At 35.1% G+C, this 23,325-nt stretch overlaps 1 protein-coding gene across 3 annotated transcripts in view; it reads right to left on the bottom strand.

Annotated features, from left to right (window-relative positions):
• The window catches only part of LOC150105315 (ubiquitin carboxyl-terminal hydrolase 48-like), a 776,830-nt gene that overhangs the window by 494,025 nt on the left and 259,480 nt on the right, over positions 1-23,325 (bottom strand). For all 3 annotated transcript variants that reach the window (XM_090394693.1, XM_090394696.1, XM_090394694.1), the window contains one exon: positions 4,958-5,033. In XM_090394693.1, coding sequence (XP_090250819.1) covers positions 4,958-5,033 — 76 coding nt within the window. The remainder of the gene's footprint in view (positions 1-4,957; positions 5,034-23,325) is intronic.

Here is a 23,325-nt window from a genome sequence, read left to right as displayed (position 1 = left end):
ATCAAAGGCTTGAAATGTGGAAAGGCAGCAGGAGTAGATGATATTCGACCAGAAATGCTGAAGTATGGTGGAATAAGAGTCTTACAGTGGCTGCACTGCATAGTTCAGAAAGCCTGGACAGAGGGACGAATTCCCGATGATTGGAGTAGAGCTCTCATAGTACCCATATATAAAAAGGGAAATAAAACTGAATGTGAGAATTACAGAGGTATTTCCCTACTGAGTGTTCCTGGCAAGATCTATGCAAGTATACTTGAGAAACAGTTGAGAAAAATTGTGGAAAAAAAGCCTGGTGAAGAACAAGCTGGATTCAGGCCAAATAGAAGCTGTCAGGTTCAGATCTTCACTTTGCGACAAATACTCGAGAAAACATGGGAATATAACAAAAATCTGTATTTAAGTTTTGTCGATTTGGAAAAGGCATATGACAAGGTGCCAAGAGAGAAGCTATTCAATATGCTGCAGTTATATGGTGTCAATGGGGCATTATATCAAGCAATACTTAGTCTTTATTTGAGTTGTAAGTCAGCAGTTAGAATTGAAGGAAGTACAGGAAGATGGTTTAATGTTAAATCTGGTGTGAGACAAGGATGTACATTATCCCCTCTGTTATTCATTATCTATATGGATCACATTATGAAGGAATGTGGTATTAAACCCTTATATCAAAATTGGAGATGTTAATGTCAGCTCTTTGCTTTATGCGGATGATGTTATACTTCTAAATAAATCCGCTACAAGTCTGGAAGATTCTCTGACTAAATTGAATAGCTGTTGTAATAGATATGGTATGAAGGTCAGCAATAAAAAGACAAAGACAATGAAAATAGGCAGAATCATTGAAAATGTCAACTGTGTTGTGAATGGAGAACCTGTGGAAGAAGTAAAACATTTCAGCTACTTAGGCATGATTTTTACTGAAGATGGTAAATTAAATATAGAAATAGACAACAGAATCAACAAAGCTGGTATGGTGGGAAGTCAATTGAATAAATTCATATGGAATAAGAAAGAAATTAGTCGGAACACTAAATTAGCTGTATACAAGACGGTGTTCAAACCAGTTTTAACTTTTGGGTCAGAAGCAAAACACTTGACCAAAGACTAGAGACCGCAGATATGAGAGTCCTGAAAAAGATTAGAGGCATGAACAGATGGCATCAATGGCAATATCATATTAAAAATGAGGATATTAGGAAAGAACTTGACATTGTCAGCATCCAGGAATGCGTTAGCAGAGCTAATCTCAGGTGGTATGGTCACTTAAATAGAATGGGAGAGGAAAGATTAGCAAAACAAGTGTTCTCTGCCAGGTTGGCAGGAAAACGACCCAGAGGAAGACCAAGATATAGGTGGATTGATATGGTACAAAGTGCCTTAGACGATAGAAATATAAGATCTGATAATGTTGGAGTCTTGACAAGTAACAGACTGATTTGGAGGAAAATTGTAGATAGGAAGTTAGTAATGATATAATTTATTTCATGTAGTACTATCATATACTGTACACCCCATGTGGGTGCATGGCAGGAATTTGATGATGATGATGAGGATGAATCTTCAGAAATAAATAATTCATGATGTCAGAGTTAAGTGGAATTAGGGGAGATGTAAAAACAACAAGTGAAAGCAGCGTGCGCGTGCGCGTGCGTGTGTGTGTGTGTGTGTGTGTGTGTGTGAGTGAGTGAGTGAGTGAGTGAGTGAGTGAGTGAATAGCATCCCCCTTCCCAAGTCAACTTGCTCAGCGTTCCTCAATGATGTAATCTGATGAACATTTCTGTTAAAATCATAAAGAAGGGATTCAAGACTAGACAATGAGAGTTTGGATAGTTGAGATGACCAATAGTTTGTGGTGCATTTGTATTTTTTGCTGTAATTATTCACTGTATTTTTAGTATTTTTACTATTTTTTAGTGAGATATGTTTCTGACATGTAGTATCACTGTTCTGTGTGATGGTGTCTTTTGTTGTTAGTGATATCACTAACAGCAAAACCAGTGATATCAGAAATAGGCTAATAAACACAGGACTAAACCAGCAGGTTTAGTCCTGTGTTTATTACCAGGACTAAACCAAATAGCAGCTGCTAGCTGGTATAGCTAGCAGCTGATCTGCAAAACTACTTGACTGTTTTGGACAGGCCACTTTACTACTGTACCTTCTAACTAGAGGAGATACTGGCTTTCCAGTTAATTACAGCATGCTTAACATGCTCATGAAAACTGTTAACTGCACTGCAGGTGAAATGAAGAGACAAAAAACAGAGCTGTGGCTCTGTTTTTTGTCTCTTCACACTATGAAATTATTAACCACTTATGTGTCTATACTAGACATTTCTTCTAATTAGGGAAAGTATTCTTATAAGGTGACAATACTCATCTGAAGGACCAGAATTCTATTTATGGAAACATGCTACATTATTAAAGGGAGGGATGGTTTGCCTGGGAGAGCTGATATACTGCACATCACTAGACCATTAGTGGCACAATGTGCAACATTGTGAATTATTATTCGTCATGTGATGTTACCAATTTATTCATTTTTATGGCTATAGGTGCAGAAATATATCATTTCTCTCTAGTTAACTTATTCAGTGCTTCTCAATAATATAATCTGATGAACATTTCTGGTGCAAGCGTAGTTATCCTTGCTAAAAGTAAATCTTGTAACGATATGTGTACTACTTTTGCCATCGATGTTCCTTCACTGTAAATCATTATTATCTGTTAATTCAATTCATGCATGCAATTTCAGCAAAGTATAATCTAGCATCAAGTATAATCAAGAAAATTATCAGAGACAATCATAATACACTCAATGGACTTAATGGATCTGATGTCTTGCTCATGACATCCCAAAGAGATTCAATCAGATTTAAATCCAGGGGGACCTGAGGGGCCACTGGATAGTCCCAAACTCAGATGAGTGTTCCATGAGCCATGCCTAGGTGGTTGCATCCTGGTGGGATAGCACATTTTCCTGCTGAAACAGACCATCAGTTGCAAGATGCACGAAGGCCATGAAAGTATGTAGGTGATCAGCCAGCACATTCTGGTAGCTCACAGTGTTTAAGGACTACTCCAGACACACTAAGAGACCTAATGTGTCACATGAGAAGGTTCCCTAAAACATCATAGAGCCACTATTTTCGTGAACAGAGCTGATCTGCCACGATGGGGACCATGGCCTCATGCTGTCAATGCCACTTCCCATACCCCCACATCAGCTCAGTACAACTGATAATAGGACTCATCCGACCACATGCTGGTCCACTCTGCAGAGGTCCAGTTTTGATAGTCACAACATGAGGCAAGGTGCAATGCCTGATGAAGAACTGTCAACATTGGTACACAATTAGGGTGTCAGCTCCAGTAGCCCATGGTATGCAGGGTACGCTGTACCATTCGCTCGCTGATGCTTCTTATGCTGCCATTCCCTGCACTTCGTCTGTACAAGCCAGGATAGTCTACGTCTGCTTGCTAAGTGCTGGCACGTCTGTTGATGGTATACTCACAGTAGACCCTTGATTCAGTTGCCTTCAACTGGTAAGAAGCCTAGAGTTTTTACGACTTGGTTGATAGAACGATTAATCTGTCTTGCATTGATAATATGTCCATTCCATGATCAAAGTAACTAAGATCACCACATTAACCCATGTTCATCGATTATGATACACTGTTCAGAAGCCCCGACATCTACCTATTTACTGTCTGCATTCAGTTTCATTAAATTGTATCCATCCAAAGAATTATTAGCATCATTTTAAAGGCTGTCAAATTTCGACAATAAAAATGGTCCAAAAATACTGAATTAAATTCCACTTAGTCAGTGGGAAGTTGTATTGCTTTGTAAACATAAAAATTTTAGGGATGCATTTTGCTAAAATTTGTCCCTATAAAAATAATCTTAAAATTAAAGAGATGGCTGGACATTTTCTAAGGATCTGAAATACTAAATTTCAATAAAATCATTCTGTCAGGATCAAGGAATAATCTGTATATATGGATGGATGGATTGGATAGCATGACAATTCTAGTAAGTTATGTTACCAAGAAAATTTCTACTTGCAGATTTTGCAAACTACCAATATGCAATAAAAAAATAAAAAATAAATAAAAACAGACTGATGATTATCACATCTAAGAATAAAAATGCTCAATTTCTAAAACCATTATGCAAATCACTAGCATGTCTGCAGTCATTTGTAACCTAGAAGGGGAAAAAAAACAAACTTGAACTGCTTTAGTATTCTTTTCACCCAGTATGACTAAGCAATAAATACCAGCATATATTATATAAGTAACCACACACAAGAAGTTACAAAACATAATACAACTGTGCTGTTTGATTAAGGAGAAAGAAGGAATCTGCGGATGTTTTTTTCAACAGGTTAAAGATCACAGTACTTGGAAAAACAGCATGGAAAAGAATTTCCAAAGAATAAAGGCAGATGGAAAGAAAGAGGATGATAATTAGAAGAGGAGGAGAGGAAGGTATATTTTCAGAAAGAAACCAATTGAAAAAAAAAAGAGTTCATTTTTCCCCTCATGAAAAGGAAACTTAAAAAAAAAAAAATAAATAAAAATAATTCAATAATTACACAAATTAGAACTGCAAGAAATTAACTTTTCTATAATGTTATTCATTGCTGTGTGTGTGTGTGTGTGTGTGTGTGGTCAAATAAGAATTTTACAAAAGCTACAACTCTAATTCCAACTATTTTCCACTACTTGAAAACTCATTTGAAAATAGTATACTTTTCTTGCTGTTGTTATAATGCCATAAATATCATAGGTTCATTATAGTAAGAAGTGATGCATGTTAATTGTACATATCAGTGCTAAAAACAAAGACTCAGAATGATAAAAATGAGCATTTTATAATGTTGTGAACTTTACATGTAGTAAGAAAAAGAGTAGAAGCTTTCCATAGAGTACATTAAAGAAAACATTCTTACCCTCTTTGAATGGAAGCAACTCATACAATTTTCTTATTTCTGATTGACGGGCTTTACCTGCCATCACATTTTGTTCCTATTTAGTAATGGAAGCAACATTTTTTAAAAAGTTTTAAGTATTATTGTCATAAATTTAAATAATATAGAAACTGTATAAAAAAGCAAGAGTGCTGAGAAGCATAATATACTAAACTATATACTAATGATGACCTCTTCCATGTCCTCAACTCATTAACTAACTCAGTGTGGAGAATACACTTGCGAAATTTCGAAATAAGTATGCAATTTTCAGATGTATTATGCTTATTCTTCATCAATTACCTCTGTTGGAGAAAGTGGGAGAAACTAATCACCCAATTACAAACCTGAACAAGTTAACAAAATGCCACAACAGCAAAATCGTGTTATCATTACAATACCAAATTTCATCAATATATATGTGGGATTTCAGTGAATAAAGGATGGTGTGTGTGTGCATGCGTGCGTGCATGCATAAAAGTGAAATTTCTGGATGAAAGCCATACAAAAATTTCATCCACAATGTTTCACATACACAGAAATGGTATCTTGTGTAAGAAAGACCAAGATTTTTCTAAATTTTGATATTTTTGTTTTAATATTTCATAAACATGAAACTGAAAAAAATTTCTCAATAAAATATCAACTAGCATGTTCTATGATCTTCCTCCATCTTTTTATTAGAACTGTGATACCTTTGTGATATCAAGTCTAGTCACTGAAAAAAAAAAACCTTGACATCTAGTCATGACTTTCTCAAAATTGGAAAACTATTTTAATTACATAGTAAATGTGCACCAGGTCTCGACTAAAACTGTCTGCTTCTGGATGAAGTGGTTCTAGCTCCTTGATTTTTTTTTTTTCTTGCAGATGGACTACCATGCACAATCTAGTACCATGTTGGTGAACTTACTTTTAAATATCCAAATGCCTTCAGTGCCCACATAGATGGTCATGAATTTGCTCTGGAATGTTGAGAACAAATGTTGGCACTACTGATGCATACTCATGCAACCAGCTCAAAGTGGAACGTACCCATGAAATTCTACCAAATGCAAACGATGAACTTGTCCTTGAAATGACTTCTTATCAGGAATGTAAAAGCGTTGAAACAGATCACTTTTCACTGTATGTAACAAATTATGTGATGAAATGTTTGCCTTGAGGGTTGGGCAATTCTCTGCAAACTGACATATAAAAAAGGAATAGTAACAAATTCAAAACTGATAAATGTCACGTTGCAATGAGTCATAGATAGCTAAGTGAACAAAAGAACTCATTATTAGAGTTCAAAGGAACAATTAGCAATTAAGTGAATTAAGTTAACTGCTTGCCTGGTTGGGGAAGGGGTTGGTGTATCTACTCTCCAACCAACAAGCTTTAGATTCAAATCCTTCAGTGGTTATGTATTTTTTTTTTTTATGACTGTCATTAGGAAGGAGATAAATTCATCACCCAATGTGAAACCACCTCCCTGTTTGTTAGAGATTTAAAAAAATATAAAAGATTTAAAAATGAAATTGAAAAAAAAAAAAAAAAAAAAAAAAAAAATACAGGTTAGTTGCAATTATCAATAACTTGGATATGTGCATCCGTAGTTGTAACCAAGACCAGAGTAGCATAGTCAAGTTAAAATGGAACAGTAAAAACAACATTCATGACTGACACATCAGTCATGAATGTTGTTTTTACTGTTCCATTTTATTCTTCCTAACAAGGATAAAATACTGGACTTATTTTTCACATGGAAAAACTTTTTATTGGGATTATGTTGATCAAGCGTATATAATAAACAGCTAAGTTATACCAACTAGTTTATAGTGCCAGCTAGAGAACGTTCCTAAATAACAACAAGTGAGATCATCCACGTTCTATGAATGTATTGTACGTGCTCTGTTCTTTGTTTAATATAATTGGAATCAGTTGATTTTAGTTTGTAACAGTTTTTTACTTTTTAGTGCCTTACATCAGTTATGTACCCTGAAGATGCCAACAGACTTAGTTGGTGAAACTAGTTGGTATAACTTAGTTGTTTATTATATACACTTGATCAATATAATCCCAATAAAAAGTTTTTCCAGAGCTTTTTGGTCAAGAAAATTAAATGTTTTTTAATATTTTTCACATGTTGACTCATTCACTTAATAAAAATGCTCGTGTAAGCATTAAATCAATTAGATTCTTGTCTAGAATGTGATTAAATTTACATTATTACTAGCTTTCTATCAACAATTTTCCTCCACATCAGTCTGTTATTTGCCAGGACTCCAACTGTGAGATTTTATATTATGGCCTTTGAAGGTACTTATAACTTATACCAAGATTTTGGTGTCCTCTGGATCTTTTATTTCACTAACCTTCACTTTTCCCGCTGTATAAGTGAATAATAGCACCTGAGATTAACTCTGCTCTCACATTTTCTCAATGAAATTCATATTGGAAATCTCCATATAAGTGGATGAACAAGATGCAAGCTTTTCAAGGCAGATACTGTTTTGCATATTATTTCATACTATAATTGTTTTAATATTAATATACAGTCTCATTCATTTAAACCAATGAAAAATTAAAATTAATTTTTTTTTATAAATACTGAATTCTTAAATAATCAGCTTGATTAGACCTCAGAGAGAAGAGGCTCCAGCAGTTCCTGGGGCACATATAGATTAACATGTCCCTGTTTGTAATGAAAAACTGATTTTGTTATGTATTTTCTAGTAACAGCAATGTTTTGAGCTGGATAATGTCAAGTAGAATTGGATACATATAATGTAAGTCAGTTTACAGGCATTTAGCAATGTCTGTCTTAACTTTGCCTAGCAGTGAGTGTGGAAAGCTTTGATTCTTATCTAATTTGGTTCCAGATTTAACACTTAAACGCTCAGTCATATAACTTGGCATAACAAGAACAACTGCAGTATCATACGATGTTTTGTCATGCTGAAAGAAATACATGGATACAGTCCACCTTGAGCTGGTCGCATTGTATAAATAATGGTTAGTGTGGGCCTCCCAAGATATGCCTGTGTAATTATAAAATGATAGTAATCTTGGTCTTCCTACAGGTCCCAACATCAAGAACTTGTTTATTAACCCTTTCTTTCCCATTATGTTTAAGTGACCATAATACTGCTCACACATCACTGAATGCAAGTAATGTCAAGTTCCTTTGTATTATTTTTATTTTTAATATGATTCTGCCAATGATGCTATCTGTTTTTTCTCAGAACTTTTTCTCGAATTACCACATCTTACAATAACCAGATTTTGATCAATTATTGATTTATTTCTGAAACTCTGCTTATTCTAAATTTAATTTGCCATTTTCTTTAAAAATTATGCCTATTGTACTTTAAACAAGCACAACAAACCAGTCAACCACTAGCCTGGATGGCCAATAGTTAGCTCTCCAACCAACAACAGGCTACAGATTCAAATATCACTATGGGCATGGATATCTGCGATTGCCTTTAGGTAGTAGATGAATTTCATCATCCAGTGTGAGATTACTCTCTCACTTATTGGAGACCTGATGTGACTTGAAAAAGTCCCATGTTTGGTCTGCAGAGTAGGGTTTCTGGATTGTGTAAAAAATAATAAATAAATAAATACAAAAAATATAAAATTAATAAAAGTAAGAAAAAAAATCCAGACCCCACTAAATATTAATGTTTATTAAGTTTACAACCTTTTGTGGATGGGAGCGACATAAAAGAATAATAAATAAAAATACATTAAATTAAACTAAGTCTATGAGGCCAATATATTATATTCCTTAATTGCATATATTCTTCTGACTGGTATGCCTGTTTTGTTTCTTAACTGCTTATATTCTTCTGGATGGGATGACATGTCTGTTTTTGGGGAATGAAAAGCTTAATATTTTCCTTCCACCAAAGTAAGGGAAAAAAATTCCAATGAAACATCTAGATAGCCCATCTAGTGTTGCATTAGATAGCTCATCTTTTTCCTGTTAAGTTTAATATCAAATTTCTTACAACAGCTATTCAATTTAATAAAGAGTTCTGAAGATCCTTGTAGGTTATTTATTAAGAGTGAAATATCATTTAATAAAGTGCTGAGTTGAAGATCTCCAATTTTGATATAGCTTTAATGCCATTTTCTTTCATAATGTGATATAGATGATGAGCATCAGAGAAAGCATGTACTCCTGTTACATTTAATTTTTTAAGATCAAAATATCCCAATGATACTTCAACTGTAATTGCTGACTTATAGCTTAAATGGAAGCTATTATGCTGCTCTGCATGATGTATATAATGATTTATACTAAGGATGCACTGAAGCACGATACAGCCAAAGAGTAAAATTCTGAATAATTAGTTTGCAATTACAGCCCCTACTTCAACTACTGGTGAGCAATGGATATTGTAAGAAAATGGTACAAAGAATAGCATTCTCTACTCCTGCTCTGCAACAAATTCCCAACATTTACTACAGAACCTCAGTTTCTATTCCTTATATTGATAGACTCTCTCAAAATTGTCAGTCTTCTAAAATCTCATAACATAAGAGTGGCTTTCAAATCCATTGCGACTATACAAGCTTTATTATGTTCACTCAAAGACCACAACCCTTTCAGCAAATATAGGGCAAACATCTAGAAGTTTAGAAATAAAACAAAAAGAACATATTGGAGACGTGAATAACAAACAGAGAAGACAGCTCAGGCCTAGCTACTATCACATGCACCATGATAATGAATGGGACAAGAGCTCCATGCCTTACACTTACACTTTAATGCCAACAATATCAAAGATCTACAACGGTTATCCACTCACAAGGCACACTCAAAAGAAACAAAGGATTGATTCTATGTGATATTTAGAAGTTGCTTATTAGATATTTCTGCACATCAGACTAACTATTCTGCCAACAATCACACATACTTACTGAACAATGACTGACCTGTACCAGCTTCCATATTTCATGCATTTCATATTTATCCCCTTATTGTATTATTTTTTTTTCTGTCCTTATTTACCCAGAAGAAGCCACAAGAATGTGTGGTGAAACTAGTTGACATAATCATGTGTACTATTACAGCCTACAATTTATGTTTATTAAATTAAATAAAACAGGCATTTAATTTTACAAGGAATATTTATTAAAAGAAAGAATATGGCATAAAAAATGAGAAAAAATTGCTCTTATTTCCTTAAGTAACTAAATAAAGATATTAATGTGGAACTTTGATTTTAAATTAGTAAATACAGAGAATAATTATGGATTTAATAATCAAAATGGGGTTGCAATAAATTTGATGTAAGAAAAAAAAATTTCAGCATTTTTTGGAAGAATACCTCAGGTTTCTTCATAAGTATTTCTTCTGACTTCTGAAACAAAAAAGTCAAATATTTATGAAGAAATAATTGACTTTGACTTCTAAAAATATTCTTTCGCTGTATATGCTTAGCTAGTGCTGAAAGAAATTTTCTTGCTATTTCACTCAAAATGGGCAATGTGATTTTCCATTTTTGCTACCACACTAATGGATCATCAGTTCCTTTTAATAGTAGTTTATTAAAATATGTAATCATCTCACATCATTAATATTTTTCTGCAGATGATTCTGCTTTCCAAATGGATATAGCAGTAGAAAAATATGGTATATTGTCAAAATGCCATAATTTATTCATTTTTGAAATTATGGATTCTACAACCATGTTAAAATAACTCTTTTTATTATCCCGACGTTTCGATCTTCATATCAAGATCATCATCTGGAGCATACATAAATATACAAGACAAGCTGCATTACATTTCAAACCGTTAGCTAGAGAAACAATAATTTGATATAACTGGTAATTAGTTTACGGAATTAACAACGCATATAAAGTATATTAATTAAAGGTAACTTTAATGAATAACTTCTATATTTCAGCAACGTCACATTGCCATCTTCAGGAACATAAAGATATGGTATGTGCACTCAGGAACTAACACAAAGCAAATGAGGAAGAAAGCAAGAAACTAATATTGTTCCTAAAGTCCTAATGGTGCCCAGTTGCAGACTAATTTGGTAGTCTTGGCAGTTGGGCTGAAGTTCTCATAATGAAAGCCTCCCAAATTTGGGGCAGTTTCATGCACCCAAATTTGTTGAGGTTAGGAACGTTTTTTAGAGCTGCTGAAGATTCTTTGAATAATCTTTCGTATTTAAACTTGCGATGAATTATTTTTGTTTTCTTCCAACGAATTTTATGGTGGGTATCTAAGGCATGGTCTGCCAGCCCAGAGCGGCTATACTGGTGAAACCGGATGTAGTCTTGGTGTTCTGAAATCCTGATATTTGTTTTTCTGCCTGTTTGGTCAAAGTAGGACAATTTGCAGCTGCAAGGGACCTGGTATACACCAGGTAGGTCTAGGGGAAGTGGTTGGTCTTTGGTAGAACGGATAAGGGATGCCAACTTTTTATATGGTCTGTAACAGAAAGTAAAGTAAGCTGCTGGGATAACAAAGTGATCCCTAATTGTGTCAAATTGAAGCACCGTTTTACTTCCGAGAAAGCTCTACACATTTATAACCGCACTAGCTTCGCCCTGTTAAGAGAACAAATTACCGCGACGCGCGTTCTCCTTGCCAATGAAAACAAAACCTTACGGGCGCTAGAGGAAGAGCTTTCAAATACACTCGGCCTTGATCTATGGGCTATACTTCATGACATCTCATGTGCATCGGCAAGAAAGGAATTCGAAAAAATACGTAGTCGGCATGTGAAAAAATACGAAAACCTGACAAAGACTTCTACTTCCATACCTCAGCCACCACTCAACACTGTAGTCAACCTCTCGTCGGCAGTTTTAAAGCCTGAAGCACTCACCGCACTTTCACGTGGTCACAATTTCGCCCTAGCTCCTAAAAGGATACCTGCTGAAGAAATCATGATCCAAATAGAGCGTGGAATTCGCAACCTGCCTAACCATATCGCCAACAATGTAAGACTGGATGTAGTCGGTGTTCTCACTAAAGCCAAACCTCCAAAATCCAACTTATCCAAAAACGAATATACAGCCCTACAAGAATTGAAAAACAACAAAAAAATAGTAATCACCAAAGCTGATAAGGGAAGTGCCACTGTGGTACTCAATCAAAAACATTACAAAGGTAAGCTAAATTCTTTAGTACTAGACCGTACTACTTACCTCCCCATTGAATATAATCCGACCAGCTCTCAGATTAGAACTATCCACAGACTCCTTAAGAAAGTCACTTCTTGGCCTGTGGAAGTCACCAACAAACTTAAACCTTATAACTCTAGACCCCCCCGATTATATGGACTCCCAAAAATACATAAACAAAATGTGCCACTGCGTCCCATAGTGGATGGCATTGATTCCCCCACATAAATTAGCCAAACATTTAGCCAAAACGCTCACACACTACACTGGCAACACACCATCACACATAAAAAACTCAGCCCACTTTAAAGCCAGTATAGAAAACCTCACACTCCAACATACTGACATAATGGTCAGCTTTGACGTCTCCTCCCTATTCACTAATGTCCCACTCAAAGAAACCCTTGAGCTCATCCAAGCCAAGTTTCCTTCTGATATCTCAGCCCTATTTCAGTTCACAATGAACTCAGGCTATTTCGTTTGGCAAGGAAAGTTCTACAAACAGATAGAGGGGACAGCCATGGGTTCACCACTTTCCCCACCCTTGGCCAATTTCTTTATGGAGACATTTGAAGAGAAAGCCTTAAACTCCGCCCCACAAAAACCCACTATTTGGCTTCGTTATGTGGATAATGTGTTTGCTATTTGGCCACATGGCTCAGACACACTCCACTCCTTCCTAGCACACTTAAACAACCAACACCCCAGAGTCCAGTTCACCTTAGAAAAAGAGGAAAACAACACCCTCCCCTTCCTAGACACTTTAATCACCCGCCAGCTTGATGGATCTTTGGTTTTCTCTGTTTACAGAAAACCCACCCAAACTGGCAGATACATTCACCAGCAATCCCCCCCCCCCTCACAACAATATGGGGTGATAAAAACACTATATAACAGGGCAAAATTAATCTGCTCAGATGACAAGGCCCTGACTATTGAACTAAACCACATCCTCAACACTTTCTTAGCCAATGGCTATAACCCCCCAAAAATCCAAAAAATATTAAAACCCGTAAACCACAACCCCCCTCCACAATAAAGATTACACCAAGTCTATCACCATCCCCTACATCCAGGGCACCTCTGAGAAAATAACCAATATCCTCAAAAAATATGACCTTACTTCCTGTTACAGACCATATAAAAAGTTGGCATCCCTTATCTGCTCTACCAAAGACCAACCACTTCCCCTAGACCTACCTGGTGTATATCAGGTCCCTTGCAGCTGCAAATTGTCCTACTTTGGCCAAACAGGCAGAACAACAAATATCAGGATTTCAGAACACCAAGACTACATCCGGTTTCACCAGTACAGCCGCTCTGGGCTGGCAGACCATGCCTTAGATACCCACCATAAAATTCGTTGGAAGAAAACAAAAATAATTCATCGCAGCAAGTTTAAATACGAAAGATTATTCAAAGAATCTTCAGCAGCTCTAAAAAACGTTCCTAACCTCGACAAATTTGGGTGCATGAAACTGCCCCATATTTGGGAGACTTTCATTATGAGAACTTCAGCCCAACTGCCAAGACTACCAAATTAGCCCGCAAGAGGGCACCATTAGGACTTTAGGAACAATATTAGTTTCTTGCTTTCTTCCTCATTTGCTTTGTGTTAGTTCCTGAGTGCACATACCATATCTTTATGTTCCTGAAGATGGCAATGTGACGTTGCCGAAATATAGAAGTTATTCATTAAAGTTACCTTTAATTAATATACTTTATATGCGTTGTTAATTCCGTAAACTAATTACCAGTTATGTCTAACCAACGTATAAGTCTTGCTACTAAAAACAATAATTTGATTCAAATCATTGTTTCTCTAGCTTCTGGTTTGAAATGTAATGCAGTTTGTCTTGTATATTTATGTATGCTCCAGATGATGATCTTGATATGAAGATCCATAATTTCAAAAATGAATGCTGATCACCATGTAACACTAAAAGAAAGGGCCATAATTTATTCCTATTTTTATTTTCATCGTGAATTTCTGACAACTTTAACTTTTCTTGATAAAGGAATGTTATCAACTTCATTATTTGATACTTCCCAGTCGGATTCAGATTTCTCATTTAGAATGCTTTTAACATAATCAATTTTGTCTGACTTAAAAAATGCTAGCTTAAATCTTGGATTTCATATTGTTGAAATAATATATTTATTTTCAAATAAAGTATCAAATATGGTAATTTCTTCACGAAGAAATATTTTTCATTGTTCCTAATCCGAAAAATGTATTATCATTATCTTTAGATAAATACATTTTCAGAGTCACAATAGCTAGGAGCACTTCAAAAATTAAAGAAAATTTGAATTCATAGTTTTGGTAATTTTCTTGAAAGGCTCCAATAAAATTAGCAATGGTTCCCATTAAAGACAATTGACCACTGATTAAAGCTTAACGTAAATTAAATAGTTGTCAACTGTGTAGATATTTAACTCTCTTTTTATGTTCTTGTATTCACTATAGCACATAAAAAGTAGAGTTCCACTTAGCAGGTATATCTTGAACTAATTTTATATGGCTGATATTTAATTTGGTTTGAATATTTCTTAGCTTCAAGCATGCAGTAGATGAATTAAAAGGTTCTGCCATTTTTCTACACACTGCTATTAAATTTGAAATCAATATATGTGCTTCAATAGAGTCCATTATTTGCAACATGTGAATAAAACCGTGAACACCTGCAATTTCAGCATCATTATTCACCCCATAACAATATTCACACTATTGTCTCAAACCATTACATGAATCCATGAAATGTGTATATCCTGCATTTGTAACACAGCGCAGAAAACCTTTTTTAATCATATCACTAGTATGTTCCAGGAAAATGTTGGCAGTTCTAAACTATACAGCTATATCAAAAGTTTGTATCAAACCAGTGTGTCCTGTAAAGCTAATAAAATTTTTGTTTGTATGCTGGCAAGTCCATATATCTGATGTAACAGAAACATTCAGCATATGAATCTTGTTAATAGTTACAACTAATCAGGCATAAATAACTGGTATTATTTTTTTCTGGAAAATATTTTCTTCCAAGCAGCATACTATACTGTGGAGCAACTTGCTTATTAGCCTAGTGAATCCTTCATTCTGAACAAGCTGAGCACAGCATGTTATCTAAAGCAATCATTTCAGCTATGACATAGTGCAAAGATTTTGCATGTTTGTCATCTACATCCCATTTTTTAGATTTTTCTATAGCATCAAATGACGTTTGCTGTTTTGGTGGATTTACTTTAAATTCTGATTGCTAACTTCCTTTTGCATTCTGGCTTGATATTTCAGTTTCACAATTGTGTCTTGCAAATACATCACTATGACTGTGATGAACGTGATTAACCACAGAAGCGGTATTTGGATTTTTTCCACTACCAACCCCAGCATATTTCATACTTAGGAAATTTTAAATCTTCACATAAATTACAAAAGTTTCAATATTGCTATTTTTATTATTCATGGACAAAACTGCACTCGTTTTTAGTATTTTAAGGCTGCATAATATAAACTAAAATAACACAGATAATAACAAAATAAATACCTATAGCAAATGCAACAAGCTTTGGTTGCACAAGATAAGGAGATGCATTTAATAATTTTTCTGCTTGAATGTGCCAAATACCGAATCTCTCTACTGATTCAGACGAAGCCAAATATCGGTTTGGCTGAATCATACCAAATCAGCCAAATACCAAAGCGAAACTGTATATTTCACACAGCTCCAATTTACAAGGGTGGTCTGAAAAGTTCTTGGCCTCTACCACAGATGGCAACACTATCGACAGGATTTTGTTTCTAAGTCGGTACATCTGTCATAAGCATCCATGTGAAATTGCAAGCCATTCTATCAAGTAGTTTGATTTATACAGCTGTCCGAAGCAAAAGTGTTGTCTGTATCCCTTGAAATGGATAAAATTGAGTATAGTGCAGTTATAAAATTCTTTGTAAAAGAAGGTTTAATGCCAAAAGAAATTCATTCAAAGTTAATTAAAGTTTATGGCTACTCTTCTGCATCGTTTTCGACAATTAAGAAATGGGCTGCCGAGTTTAAAAATGGCCTTACCAGCCTTGAAGATGATCCACGTGAAGAATGTATAAAAAGTGTAACAACACCAGAAATCATTGATCAAGTGCACGAAATGGTATTGGATGGCCGGCGAGTCAAAGTGCACGAAATTGCTGGGACTATAGGCATTTCAAAAAAATGTGTAGGATATATTTTGCATGAAGAATTGCATATGAAAAAGCTTTGCACAAGATGGGTGCCATGCTTGCTCACAGCAGATCAAACACGCATTCACATGAAAATCTCTCTGAGCAGTGCTTGGAGCGTTTTAACAATAAAACTGATTTTGTGCATTGATTTATTACTATGGATGATACTTGGATTCACCATTACACACCAGAATCCAAACAGCAGTCAAAACAGTTGACAGAAGTCGGTTGTTCATCACCATAGAAGACAAAAGTCAGTTCCAGCAGCAGGAAAGGTCATGCCAAAACACCGATGCCATGATCTTTCCTGCTGATGGAACCGACTTTTGTCTTCTTTGGTGAACAAAATGCTAAAGGCATTTTGTTCATTAATTATCTTGAAAAGGGTAAAACAATAACTGGGGAATATTATTCTGATCTTTTAACCAGACTAGATGAAAATATTCATGTGAAAAGAACCGGTTTGCAGAAGAAAAAAATCATCTTTCATCAGGACAATGCACCTGCCCACAAAGGTGTTTTGGCAATGGGAAAATTAAGGGATCTGCATTATGAATTGTTGGAACATCCACCCTATTCCCCAGATTTGACTCCCTCTGACTTCTATCTCTTCCCAAAATGAAAACTCTTCCTCGTTGGTCAGCGTTTTTTCTTTGAATCAAGAGGTGATTGCAGCTGTAGAGGGGTATTTTGCAGATCTTACCGAGAACCACTATGGGGATGGGATAATGGCACCGGAGCATTGCTGAAATAAATGTATTAGTCCTAAGGAAGATTATGTTGAAAAATAAAAATAATTTTGAAATTATGTGTTTTTTCATTGTTAGGCCGAGAACTTTTCAGACCACCCTCATATATCATATAATTGTAAGGTTTTGAACAGCTTTTCTCTTGGCATCTCAGCATGCACCTTTGGCAGATCTACAAAACTTAAGTGAACCCAGCTTGAACTTTGAATGAATTTCTTTTTGCAAATGAATTGCTCTTTGCAAAGTTTATTTTCACAATTTTTCTTAGTCTCTTCACTAATACTCTTCGACTTTAGTAAATATTACTTGGACCACTTATAAAAATATTCTGTTACTTCTCGCACTGTTTTATCCCCTTTTTTATGGATTAATAGCATGAGAGCTTTACTGATCACTGAAATTTGAATTCTGAGCAGGTTTCCTTAATTGGCAGTGTATCACTTCTGTACATACATATTTGAGTATTGAATCAAATATCTACTCCAGCTGGCATCTCCATTTCAGATTTCTGAAAGCATTTTCTACCTAAAATACCAAAAAAGTATTCCTGACCGCATCTCTCTTCAATATTTTCTACAACTTTTCTTTCACTGCTTATTTCATTTAATCATCTTTCATAATATTTACTCTAAAAATCCAAATTATCTTTATCTTCAGTTTTTATGTCTCCTTTCTTTATGATCACTAATTCCTTTTTGCCACTTGCCAGATACTTTGAATATGATTTCTCTTTCCAGAAATTGTTAAGCTCACAAATGAAGTTCTGATTTTTCTATCTTTGCAGACACCTTCACCACTTGAATTAATTAATGTTTCTTAAGATTTTGTCACTGCATTTCCAAAATTTGGTTCTTGTTTTCAAACTTTATTTTTAATCCAATAATATTTAAATATATGAGTCTGTAGCTCAATTCTAAAAACTGCTTAACTTAGATTATTTTTTAAATTTTCACATATTTTTCTTTTCGACACGATACTCATTTTTATCCTACTAAAAATTCAATGGTGATCACTTCATATTTCAAATCCCATGTATAAAACTGTATCATGATCTGGTCTGCAGACATGACTATCAACAATAATAAAATCGATGACTCATTTCTTGTCTTTCTCTCTCCATGCAAATTTAGGCAAAATCTTTATGATGGAATATGGTGTCAATAATGAATAGTCTTGCATGTGTAAACTATACAAGCGATAAAAAGAAATCTAGCATTTACCATTATTAATAGATTTGTCCTTTTCTTAAAAATTTTACAAAGCATTTCTGTTTAAATCCCTAAAAAGAACTAGCTGTAGTCAAATGCTTTATCCAATGATTCAAAAAAAAAATTCCTCTACTTCCTTAATACACTACAATTTTGTAGGACAACAGGTGTAAATAAATCTAGTACCTATTCTAAATGTATCCACCATCTCCCCCCCCCCCCTCCTTGAAATTGCCTACTCTTCAAGAAATTTTTCACATTTCATGTTAAATACTATAGCTACTCCCTACTTTCCTCAATCACTATTGTATGAATATAACAACCTTCAGATATTATATAACACTGAGCCACCTGTGTTTGTCTTCTTTGTCTCTCAGTAAAACCATTCATGAACCTTATCTTTTGTAAATTCCATCCACAAAATGTTGTATGCCTATAGTACATTAGTAATGCAGATAGACTAAGGATCAGATAATCCATAAATTCTGGTCTAGAGACCACTTTCCTACATTAAAATGGCACTTATTATCCTTTACTTACACCAGTCTATTTCATATTTTTCCAACCAGTTGGTTCACAACACCCCCAGGGATTTGCCAAGGCATTTCGATAGGTTCGCAGTAAAAATTCTGTAATAGCATCTGCTTAGCATTACATTGATCTATTTTGTAAACTACAAAATAGTTTAATATTCGTTTATATGGCTTGGTTAAAATTTATATTTGGTTGTAGTTCGAATCAAGTGCTCTTACATAGTGAGCATGCATGACAAATTTTAGTGTGTGCGTGTGTGTGTGTGTGGGGGGAATGAACACTTACATGCAGATGTGTATCATATACCATTCAAACAACCTCCAGTCATGTCTCAGACAAATTCCAGTAAATAGTACTAGTAGCTGTGCAGTGCTGCACACTATATTGGAAGGGAACGTTATACGGTATTAAATTGTTTTAACATGAATTCAGATTATTTTTAAACTTTAATAACCATTATGGATCACAGAAGCATAATAAAAAAACAGTGAAATATGAGTCAACAAGTAGCATAATTGTACCTGCCCACAAATGGAAATCATCCCTCAAATTCATCCCAAGATGACCTTCAAAAAACTCCAAAAATTTATTTGGCTGGTCAAAATTCCCAAATACTACATTAAGTTATTCAAAACAATGGCATGAAAATGAATATTAAAAAAAGGAAATATAGTAATAATTATATTAAATTTGGTTATCATTTCTTGGAGATGAGAACTATCCATGTCCACAATACACTACCTACCAATAATTGTCCAGACACTTTAGTAATTTACAAATGATACCAGCAAGTGAACCCTAATGTTGGGTATGTCCACCTTTGGCTTTGATCACCTCCTGCACTCTTTTAAGGAGGCTTTCCACCAATGTGCAGCAGACATCAGGTGGAATTTGTCTCCATTCTTCCATCAAAGCAGCACTGAGTTCAGTGACAGATCAAGGATGTGCTGCTCTGGACCTCAATCACCACTCCAATTTGTTCCACAGGTGTTCGACGGGGTTGAGGTCAGAACTCTGCACAGGCCAGGACAGTCATTTAACATCCATCTTTTCATACCATTCCATAACAGCTGCAGTTTTGTGGTATGGGGCATTGTTGTCTTAAGAGTAACATGGGCCCATTCCATAAAAACTCTACAGTGCAGGCAGCACCTAATTATCCAGAATATCAGGATACTGAGCTCCCTTCATGGAACAATGGACAACGAACAGTGGTCCCACTCCAAACCAGCTGAATACACCCCACACCATTACTCCTCCACCACCAAACTTTATTGTGAGTACAACACACTGTGGTAACAAGTGTTCACCAGGCTGCCTCAACACCTACACCCTGCCATCAACTGGAAACAGGTGAACCTTGATTCAATGTTCCAGAATACTATTTTCCACTGGACAATTATCTAGTTCACAAGATCTTTGCATCAGGCCAGACGAGCCTTGTGATGTTCAGCTTATGTGCCACTGCTCTTCTGTGAAAACCCAGTAAATGGACTTTTTTTTTTTTTTTTTTGTACTGATGCTCTGAAACTCATCATGGATAGACCATCAATTGTAGCCATTTTTTATGTGCTATGCATTTTAACACCCTCCTGTCCCTGTCAGTCATTTTTGGTGGCTGCCTGTGTGTTTTCCTGCACTAGTGATGCTAGCCCATCTCTATTTGTTGATGACATTACCAACTACTGATGCTCCAGTTGAACAGCAACGGCACGTATGGACATGCCACCAATGTGACAGCCCACGTTGACACCTCTCTCAAAGTCAGTGAGTTCATGTCATGTTGCCATACCACCTGTATTCAACTGCCATGATGAAATACTGCTTCCTACTATCTGTACACTGGTTTTTATGTTACTAACAAAACCTGCAATGTTCCATAACTTCGAATAACAGGGGTGTCCAGACAATTATTGGTAGACAGTGTGTCATTTGCAGTGAAGTCATTTCCTGAAAAATCTTAAATTTTTGGCTTGGATTAAAAACAAAATATCCACCACTCAGTAAAAAAGCTGTGAAAATCCATTTGCCATTTTTTAACTACCTATATGTATAGAGAGCTTTCTTCAGTTTACATCTCAATGAAGTCGAAATACCAGAACAAACTTAATGCAACACCAGATTTGAGGCTTTCTCTCGCTTAAGTAGAACCAAATATTGCTACACTCCATTCAACTAGACAAGCCCAACAATCACATTACACTTTATTTTGATTTATAACTACAAATTACTATTATATTTAAGTATTTTATTACCTACATTGATTACAGTGAGTTTACCATACATTCCCAATATTATTGATGTTCAAACTGAACAGCAGTAGTCTCGATAGCTCTGTGGCACAACACTGTTCACCTGCTTTCTCTCTAATTTGACTCCATCATATACTATGTCTGTTTATCAGTTACAATCTTTCCATGCCACAGTTTCATGTCCTTCCCCATTTGCTCAAATTTACAAGAGGAATCCAAGAGGTATCTGTCAAATGCTTTACAAAAGGTGTCATGGTGTACCCATTTCCTTTATCCAACTCAACAGCCACTTTATCATAAAAAGATGATTAAATTATTAAAACAAAACTTTTCTTCATACAGCTGTGCTGTTGTCCATATAGTCATATTATTGTGCATCCATTTAACCAACTTTTCCAATATCTTAATCACTACCCCTATGATACCAAATAATCTATAATTTGATACCTCTTTTCTTGGAGCCTCTCTTTATATAACAGAACTATTCTGCCCTCTTTCCACTCCCTTGAGATCCTGTAAGAGCTAAGAGTTAAACAGCAGTACAAATTATCTTTTACATTCTCAATCTATTATCCAACTGCATTTACTTTCAGATATCATAATATTCTAAAAACCTCCAGTCATCTAACTCTATCCTCACACAGGTCCATATAACATCAACAACTGCAATACCTCTAGCCTGGATGATCCTTGCACAGTAATCACTCAGAAACTAAACTATTTCTTCTGCTTCTGTTACCTTCCTGCCATCAGTATTCATTAAAAACAGACTATAATATCACAAAATGAATGACATCTTTGGAATTTCCTTTAGCCCACTTGGCTAATTTTCTCCTATAATGTTTTGTCATCCTTACCACTCTTCTTGTCTATGCTCTTCACTGCTCATCAGCATTCATTTTCTTCTTTTTGCTGCTCCTGCTTAACAATGTCACTCATCCATCATGTGGGAGTTATTCCACATGATTTTATCATCCTGGTTCTGGGAAAATCTGATACTGCTTCTCTCAAACACCCCTTGATCATTTCTGAAGCTTTACTGTAAGCTGCCTCCTACATTTGTCACAAAGCCCTCTAAGTGAATATTTCACAAACATAGTCACCTCTCATGTCAATGTGAAAAACAGGCTTTGATAAACTATAAACAATTTTGAATCATTACATGTTTGAATAACTGAGTATCTAATGACACTAGTACCTTACTAGAAAACAAATATTGAAATATGTTGATAATAGAGGTTTAATAACATGGAATAGCCATTGGAAGGACATGAAGAGCAAGCAACAAAAGGAGAAACAAAAACAGTACTGAATCAGGTAGGTAAAACTGATTATAAAAAAGAAAGATAATATATGATATATGATAATATATGGAAGATTCAATTATTAAATTGTGTGACTGATGATGGTGTTATTACTTCTAGTTTTTTTGGGTGCTAAAATAAAAAATTTAATGAATATAACTGAAAGACTGAAAAGAGATGAGAGTGGATATGCAAGGACCCTGGAATAAACAAGAGTGAAGAGTGAGGAAGAAAAAAAATATATATTACTTAGATATGACAACACAGAATTAAGGGCTACAATAGCAAACAATTGATATGTAGGCTATGCAGAAAAAATTGTTGCAAGTTTTGGGATGTATGAAGTGAATTTGAAGAAAAAAGGTATTTATATAAAAGAGGGACAGCCTGCACTTGAATGCATTTGGTATCAGCAGTTTCAAAAAATTATTTAGTAGTATGAATCAGAAAAACTAGATAATGAATCTGAGCATAAGAGAGAGAGAGAGAGAGAAAGAGTTATGTAATATCAATGATAAAAATATGAATAATAATGGAAGTGATTATGATGAAAAGATGATTGTATATTCATCCAGTTTGGACCTATTAAGTACCTCTTACTTATTCTTACCCATCTTATCTATTAAGAATGTCTGCATAAGTGAAACATTAAATATCAATAAGAATCTGAAAGTTGACCAACTGGATCATGAAAACTAAAGCGGAGAGTATACATAAAACAAAGGAGTTGAGTTTGTTGCCTTAGTGAATAAACTGTGGCATCTGATTATTGTCATTAGTGAGACCTGACTTTCAGAGGCAGGCAGGCATGCTAACTGGTATTAAGTGTAAAGGGTACATTATTTTAGAAAGGATAGGTAAGATAAGACAGGAAAGGGGGGGGGGTGATGCTAATGATACTGGATGATTTGAGAGTAGACTATAAGTGCAGTATCAATAGCAGTT

Source organism: Typopeltis vanoorti, chromosome 6, assembly GCF_054136105.1.
Source record: "Typopeltis vanoorti isolate ZY-2024b chromosome 6, IOZ_Tvanoo_1.0, whole genome shotgun sequence".
In the NCBI taxonomy this organism is placed as follows: domain Eukaryota; kingdom Metazoa; phylum Arthropoda; class Arachnida; order Uropygi; family Thelyphonidae; genus Typopeltis; species Typopeltis vanoorti.
The sequence above is the reverse complement of the archived record's forward strand: the minus strand, read 5'-3'. Positions and strand labels throughout refer to the sequence as shown.